The 8,626-nt window shown below is 43.4% G+C and overlaps 1 protein-coding gene across 1 annotated transcript; it reads right to left on the reverse strand.

The window, feature by feature from the left end:
• Positions 1-1,829: 1,829 nt before the first annotated feature.
• Positions 1,830-8,113, reverse strand: LOC129742203 (uncharacterized). The gene is made up of 3 exons (XM_055734065.1): positions 8,071-8,113; positions 2,195-8,029; positions 1,830-2,139 (listed from the first exon to the last, which is right to left on the reverse strand). The coding sequence occupies exons 1-2, from the start codon at positions 8,111-8,113 to the stop codon at positions 2,508-2,510; spliced, it is 5,565 nt and encodes a 1,854-aa protein (XP_055590040.1). The 3' UTR covers positions 1,830-2,139; positions 2,195-2,507.
• Positions 8,114-8,626: the final 513 nt, after the last annotated feature.

Below are 8,626 nucleotides of genomic sequence, written 5' to 3' on the forward strand. Positions count from 1 at the left end.
GAGTCTCCTAGAGCGAAGGGTATATTAATATCAGGGCAGGGGTCATCGCCTTAGAGCCAAATATCTAGATCGAAGAGCTCAGCTTTTTCAAAAGTCAGGAACCAAGACCTTCCAAAGTCGAGAACATTCTAGAGCAAATGGTCTTTTAAAACGCCTCGGTGGACGAGCGATTAGTTCAATGTTAATTTTCAGTTGTCTATGTTTATTCAGTCGGTAAAACTAAAATCGTCTAAAGCGATGTACGTCTTTGAAAGAAAAAAAGAATTATTATTGTCAAAACAAGAGATCTTCTGGAGCCCCGAGATTCTAGAGCTAATGATCTGCTGGATTCAAGAGGCTTTTGGCGCCAAAAGTAGCCTCGAGCCAAAAACATCCTATAGCACAGGTTTTTCTAAAACCAGGGGTCTTAACAAGTTCTAGGGTTCAGGTTATTATAGATTCAAGAAACCAGATCCAAAGCCAGGGCCCCCAAGAGCCATGGGTCTACTTTACTTTACTTCTAGAGCCAAGGATTTCGTAGAACTAGGTCGTCATAGAGCTCAGAATATTCTACAGCCAAAAGTAACGGATCTTTTTAAGCTATTAATCTTCAAATATCGAGAGTCTTGTAGGGCTCATGGTCTCATTCTGGAGGTAAAAGTAGTCTAGAGCAACCAGTTCGTGGTTCCTCAACGGAATATAAAATACTCGTATAAAAATTCTGTTTGTGGGTGACTAAACATACGTATGTAAAAATGGACTCAAGGTTTTTCATAAATAAATGGCAGAATTCAGGAAGATTTTGAAGTTTATTTGGGCAGATACCTTTTCTTTGAAAGCTGATAACCCGGCATGTTTATCAAACAATTATTTTTTAGACTTTGATTGATGTTCTGGAATGTTAGAGGAAAAACTATGTGTTTGTAGTCATTTAGTAAAAACTAACTAATTCGCGACGACCAAACGACCGATGTTTACACTGCGACGATTATTCTCTAGACTGACGAACCGCGTGGCAAATGTAAACAATAACAGAGAGTCGCAAATGAGAGAGAACGTCAATTTGCTATTGGTCTAGAATCGACGAAGAGTGAGTTCCTAGTGTTCGCTGAAATTGTTGCCAGTTGAACAGGAAAAAAATCGGGGAAGTGTTGCCAATATGACGGATGGATTCCAATATATCAATCACTATTGTGATCTGACCTTTTTACAAGACCTGACGTGAATAAATATGATTATGTTATCAGTTTTTCGATACAAATAGTATTGCGTTTGATTTTGACATCACAACAAATCTAATTAAGACACAGCCTGTATATTTCTCTCGGAAACAATTACAGTAGTACAGGCTTGTTCTAAAAATATATCTTGAAATTATTCAATGAGAATTGAGGTAACAATCCTTCCCAAGAGCGAACAACAACGCGGACTAGATGTGTGTTGCCAATTTTAGCCAACGTTTTTAAGCTGTTTTGTGCTGTTTCTATTTATTAACCCATTTTAATCTGTGATATTAGATATATCTTTGATTTTAAACTGTGGTGTTCCCAAAAATATTTTATTTATTGAGTGGAATGAATATAAACAACGCTGCCCCCGTGGGGGCAGCTGCTGATGATAAAATACATAACCTCAATCATATGCAAATCCCACACGATGAAGAGATGGTAAATAACAACAAATCGGATTCAGATAACCAGCAAAAAACCGTAAGTCAAAACGAACCACTAACTCGTTCTGTTATTCGGACTTCTCAAGGGTAGGGAAACAAGTCTTTGTAGTGATGGATTCAAAGGACTCAAAGCTATAATTGAATTACAATTAGATACAAAAAAAAAACATATCACATGGTCGCTTACATTCAAAGTTTCCTACTTCACACAAGATTACTTCCTCGATGGCTACTACGACTGCTTTTTATCAGGTCCTATTAAATAATTTTCTTATTAGGCTATGCTTTAAACTAAATCTAAAAACTTACGTCACGTGAGATCAGACTGGCCAACTTCTTTCCACAATACACGGCTTTCAGCACATTAAACCTAAACATATAAACATTTAAATTTTGCTCTCCTTCCGAAATTCGGTTACTTACGGTACGCATGGACTCAATCAATTTGCTCAGTAATTCCTGTCGATTCAACGGCACTCGCACTCGATCTAAATAAAAGCTTCCTATTAGCACTTGATCCTTTTCTCTACTTTTTCTACTTACAGATCCAGTCTAGAGTTTCGCTAAAACTTTCCGATAAGCGGCAGTGCCCGTAATCACTCAAATTACTCCAAATCAATTTGATCACAAACTCTTTCTAGCTAAACCGAATTCATAACAGAACAAAATGGTGTAAACATTCATCATACTTTTACTAACACAAATTTCTGTACACAATTCTATACCTATTCCGTACACAATTCTACACCTATCTTATCAATCATCATCGATCCGTCATCAATGTTTTTCTGACGCACAGTGGTCGAATTTGCGTACAACATACCCCCACCCGTAAGCCCAGTAGTTATTCCATCGGTTAATTTCTGCTGGGTTTACCACTTTCAACTTCGAGTACAGCCAATTTTGACACTGGTCGCAGCTTCTTTTTATTGTTCACCTGCACAACTGCTGAGCGAACTCTCCCATCCATACCGACTTTGACCTCTGTGACGATTCCTCTTTCGTGTTTATTTTCTTCCTGTACGAACACTAGATCTCCTACAGCTATTTCTCTGACGTCTTCAAACCATTTTGTGCGTTTATTTAAACTGGGAAAATATTCATGCTGCCACCTTTGCCATAACTTGTCAGCCAGTTGCTGTGCGCGATGGTATCTGCTTCGTAAAGCGTCCACTTGTTCTGTTTGACTCCGAGGTGGAAGACATTCGGCGGCACAACCTTTCAAAAAATGGTTCGGCGTGAGAGCTTCCAGGTCATCCTTGACATTTGTCGAAACATATGTCAGTGGTCTTGAGTTGATCAAATCCTCTGCTTCCACTAAAGCAGTAGATAGAATCTCATCCGTGAGTTTTCCTCCGTCTACGATTGTGTTCAAGGCTACCTTTACCGATCGAACCATCCGCTCCCATACTCCACCCATATGTGGTGCTGCTGGTGGATTGAAGGTCCACTTAGTTTTTGAGCATGTGAAAGTGTCGGCACAGTCTCCATTGATCTTTCGGATCGCAGCGGCTAGTTCTCTACTGGCTCCAACGAAATTCGTTCCGTTATCGGAAAATATTTCAAGCGGACTTCTCCTCCTCTTCACAAACCTTCGGATAGCCATTTTACACGATTCCGTATTCAAAGTATGAGCCACCTCCAGATGCACGGCACGAGTCGTCATGCATGTAAACAAGGCCACCCAACGCTTTTCTCGTCGTCTTCCAACAGAAACTTCTAGTGGACCAAAATAGTCTAATCCAACATATGAAAATGGCTCTACTCCCAGGGCCATTCGTTGTCTCGGTAAAGGTGCCATTTTGGGAATGAACGGTCGCGCTTTGTGCACTTTGCACCACTGACATTCCTTTATAACCGACTCTACAATTGCTCTCAGGGACCCAATACAAAAACGCTGCCTTAGTTCGTTAACAACTGTTTCTCTGCTGCTGTGATTCGTTCTTTGATGACAATTTTCGACCAATTTCCTAGTTATCGGGTGCCTTTTGGGAAGAATTATTGGGAATCTTGCATCATAGCTAGCGAAATCTGCGAATACTGTTCTTCCTTCTACCCGTAGAACTCCGAACTCATCAAGAAAGGGCGATTTGTCATACAGATTGCTAGAACGTTCCAGTTGTCTCTGCTGATCCTTCGGTACTTTTCGGTTTCGTGACAGTAGAGCTATTTCATCCGCGTATTCCTCCTGCTGCGCCATCCGCCACAAACAATTTTCCGCCATGAAATATTCTTCTTGTCGAAGGGGTACAACCACTCCTGGAATCTGCGATTTTCTGCCGGCCGCATTTGTAGGAAGGGCGTCTATCGGTTTATTTGCCACTCGAAGCTTGCAATTTTCGACGTAACGGTACACTGTTGCCACCATGCGCACTAAAATAGTCCACCTCGATATATGCTCAATCCGGCTTCCAAAAACATCCGTACAAGTTGTAGCGCTGAACAGAACATGAGCTCGAACTTCATCCTCGATGACTATAATATTCTGGTTTTGTTCTGGCCAATTTTCTTCCGACTGGTGCAAAAATTCAGGACCCTTGAACCACCGACTATCTGAATTGATTTCCGTTCCTTTCCCCCATTTAGTTAAATCATCTGCTGCATTTTCTTTTGATGGTACCCATCGCCAGTCTTCAGGATTGGTTAAGCTTAAGATCTGACCAACACGATGAGCTACGAATTCTTTAAATTTCTTCCGCTCTGATCTAATCCACGAATAAACCGCCTTCGAATCTGTCCACATAACCGTTTTGGTAATTGGAAAGGAATGACTCTCTCGTATGCCTTTTGCAAGGCGGGCCCCCAATGTCGCGGCTTGCAATTCTTTCCTGGGTATCGACATGTGCTGTAATGGAGCAACTTTGGCTTTGGCTTCGATAAAGGCACAATGAATCAGTTCATCTTTCACAAACCGGAAGTATGCAACAGTGCCATACGCGTCTTCACCGGCATCGGAGAAAACGTGCAACTGTACACTCTCGTACGATGTTGAGTCGAATCTGCCAAGGTAACAACGAGGAATTTCAACGGTGTCGATCAACGGAAATAGATTTGTCCAACGTAACCATTGGTGATACTGCTCCTCTCTCAATTTATCGTCCCATTCGATTCCACTTCGCCATACATCCTGCATAATTATCCGTCCATGGATCAGGATTGGCGCCAGAAATTGTTTCGGGTCAAACATGCTCATGATGCACCTCAACGCAATTCGTTTAGTGGGCCATGCACCTTCCTTAATAAAGGGGTGCAGGTCCGCGCGCATGTCTGTCGAAAAAACAAATGTATCCTTGACGGCATTCCAACTGATACCCAGAACACGTTCAACATTATCAGTTTTGTTAACTTCAACAAACCTAGCAGATTCCATGGAAGTAGAGCCAAGTTCTTTGAGCACTTCAGGAGAATTACTCATCCAGTTCCGCAATTCGAAGCCGCCAGCTGCATGTACCGCTTTTACATCCTTAGCCCTCTGAACAGCTTCACATTCCGTGTCAACACTATCAAAATAATCGTCGACGAAATGCTTCTCGATGATAGCCTTTGCCGCCTCAGGGTACTGCACTGCATGCTCTCGAGCATTTAAGTTTTTGACGTACTGCGATGTACAAGGAGAACAGCTAGCTCCGAACACCACCACGTCCATTACAAATATCTGCGGCTCTCGTTCGACATCTGTACGAAACAAGAAGCGTTGAGCCTGGCGGTCCTCCGATCTCACACGTATCTGGTGGAACATTTCTCGAATGTCCGCTCCAAAAGCAATCCGTCTCTCCCGAAAACCGTTGATAACTGTTGATAAACACGAAACCATATCCGGCCCTTTCAGAAGAAAATCGTTGAGCGAAACTCCTTTGTTCTTAGCAGCGGCGTCCCATACTAGACGCATCTTTCCTTGCTTCTTCGGATTAATTACAAAGTTTAGGGGCAGGTACCACGTCCTCTCCGGCGGAGTGTTTTGTAATTCTAGCTCTGTAATCAAATGAGCGTAACCCTTCTCGATGTACTCGTGCAACTGTTTTAAAATGGCCTCACGAACGCCCGGCTGCTTATCCATTCTACGATCCAAGCTATTTGTTCGTTTCAAAGCCATTTGATAACTCTCCGGGAACCTCACGTTGTCTGTTTTCCACAGCAACCCAGATTCGAAACGATCTCCTGTACGTCTTGTCGTTCGCTCCAATATTTCGCGAGCTCGCCGGTCTACGTTCGATTCCAGCAGAACTGGAGATATCCCAACTGCTTCGATGCTAAAATATTCTTTCAAGGACTCATTCATTTCTCGGTCGTTTCTATCGCACTCGTCGCAGGAGCGGTGATGTCCCAAGAAATGTACATTGGCTACTACACCTGTTCGTGGTCCGTACAAACTCCATCCTAGCCGACATTGTATAGCGACGGGTTCTCCTAACTCTCCTATTCGGGATTGAAGCGGGGCGATAAGATGAGCATTGTTGATTCCAATCAACAACTTCGGTTTTGTTGACCCGTAGCTTGGGATTTCAATGTCCCGCAGGTGTAAGAATTTCTCACGCAGCTCACCGCTGTCCAAACATTGCATGGGTAAGTCCAGTTTACGGACGGTTCTAGCATCAATCAGATCGAAGCGGTTCATGTCATCTACAGCCGATATTTGAAGGTGTATTTTAGCTGATCGATTCTCCACCGTACTCATTCCGTTGGTCCAACTCATTTCCAGAGGTTCTATGTTTCCCTTTGATCCCAACTCCTTAGCTAGTTCGTCCTCAATCAGTGTCACTGATGATCCTTCGTCTATCAGCGCTAACGCCTTCAGTTTTTTTAGGTCGCTGTAAACCACTACAGGAATCATTCGAAATATGACTGACTGTCGATGACTGTTGCAGCTCGCAATCAAATGCGGTGCGTTTGAATTTGACTCCCAGTGTAAGAGTGGATGATGTCTCTGATCACAACGGTTCGTACCACATCGGCGTTTCGACATGCAATGTTTTCCGTTATGGTTGTACAGGCACAATGGGCACAACTCTAACCGCTGTACCATGTTCCAACGTTCCTGCAAATTCGATGCTCTGAATTCATTGCAATTGCGTCCAAAATGTCCTGCCAACCCGCAAATCGAGCAGCCCTTAGAGTGATAGTTTTCGGAAGAGACAGCTGTTCTAGACGGAGGAACATTTTCAAACTCCTGTTGACTGCATGTACAGCACTTGTGACCATCAGTATCCGTAATGTTGACAAATCCTTTAACCACCGGTTTTTCACGCCGTCTCCCTCTCACCGGGTCTTCGATGTTGCACGGCGCATATGTTACCTCCAGCGCTTTGTCCACCAACTCTTCCATAAATTCTCCGAACACCTCCAGATCCACCGCTATCCGTTTTCGCTTGAACTCCACCCATTCCATTGCGTAGACCGAGGGTAGCTTCTGAACCAACCGCTGCATCAAGATAGGATTTCGAAGATGATCTGTCAATTTCGCTGCTTTCATGTGCTGAGTAACCTCCTCAACGGCACTCCCAAACTCAATAACAGACTCCAGATCTTCTGAGTTGGGGCCCGGAAGGGTCTGTATACGATCGGCCAATATCGTTGAAAGAACTTCGGGGTTTCCAAAACGTCTGCGTAACTTTTGAATTATGAAAGGAACGTTTTCTGGAAGAAGTAAACGATTCCGCACCACGTCCAATGCCTTTCCAGTCAAAGCCTCGCGTAGACGAACCAGATTCTCTGAATCACTAAATCCGCAGGCTGTATTCGATTGTTCATATGAGCTTATGAATATTGGCCATTCTTCGGGTCGACCTGAGAATTTCGGCAAGCTCTTTGGGTAAACTTGCCTAGACGCGATTATCTGCAGCTGAGATGCGCCATCGGAGAGTTTTGTAGTGCTTAAAGCCGTACCTTTAAAAGACTTCGATGCGACGCTACTTATTTCTGGCAAACCAATTCCACCACAAGCTATTTCACATCCAGAAATTTCCTTTTCTTGACGGTCCTCCTCCTTAGGTGTCGATTGTTTTCGCTGTTCGTACGTCGTTTCGCTTCGACCCACCTCGGAATCCTTTTGCCAATCTTCAACTCTTTTCCGGAGATTATACTCTTCATCCTCGCTGGAATCGCCTTCGGGTTCAGTTTCTTCTTCCGCAAGCCTTTCTAAAACATGTCTGCGTTCCATGAGCTCCTTCTCACGCCTGATTCCTTTCAGCTCCATCTCCAATAATTTTCGCTCAATTTCTTCTTCTTGGCGCCTTTGCGTGTTCTCTTCTTGCAACCGTTGTAGCTCACGCTTTGCCTTCTCACGCGTTGAAGCCTTTGACGACCTGCTACCAGCACTACTTGCACTGCACTCACTTTTTTTATCTTCACTCCGCGTTCCAATAACAGAAGAATTGGTGTCTGGGAAACGTAAAAGAGACTTTCTAATGGCGCCGGTATACGTGCTTTCTGTTCTAGCATCCGATCTAACTGCCTGCCTATCATCCTGTTGCTCGACCTGACCTTTCTTAGCTGTTTTAACGATATTCTTTGAGGGTAATTTCGATTTAGGGTTTTTTTTATGTTTTTCTTTGCATGCACGCGGGGGACCACGACGAGTTTTTGTATTCCCTGCCGAAGCGAACGATTCCAAAAGCGATGGCTCGTCCGTTATACATTTTACGCAGAACCAAACACTTTCTGATACGCTGTCTTGAACATTTACGCAGGAAAAATGATACCAATCTCCACACCGATTGCACCGAACGCTTGCATCGTAATTCTCGCCCTCCTCGCAGCACTTATACTTGTAACCTTCCGCCATCTTGGATTTTGAATCTTTGAGAATGTTATTCGGACTTCTCAAGGGTAGGGAAACAAGTCTTTGTAGTGATGGATTCAAAGGACTCAAAGCTATAATTGAATTACAATTAGATACAAAAAAAAACATATCACATGGTCGCTTACATTCAAAGTTTCCTACTTCACACAAGATTACTTCCTCGATGGCTACTACGA

The sequence above is a fragment of the Uranotaenia lowii genome, chromosome 2 (genome assembly GCF_029784155.1).
Source record: "Uranotaenia lowii strain MFRU-FL chromosome 2, ASM2978415v1, whole genome shotgun sequence".
In the NCBI taxonomy this organism is placed as follows: Eukaryota; Metazoa; Arthropoda; class Insecta; order Diptera; family Culicidae; genus Uranotaenia; species Uranotaenia lowii.

What these genes read in the sequence shown, in the direction of transcription:
- LOC129742203 (XM_055734065.1), bottom strand. Translation starts at nt 8,113, where the DNA reads ATGATAGGCAGGCAGTTAGATCGGATGCTAGAACAGAAAGCAC. An exon ending in GATGCTAGAACAGAAAGCAC is followed by an intron (nt 8,030 to 8,070) that starts GTATACCGGCGC and finishes TACGTTTCCCAG; the next exon opens with ACACCAATTCTTCTGTTATT.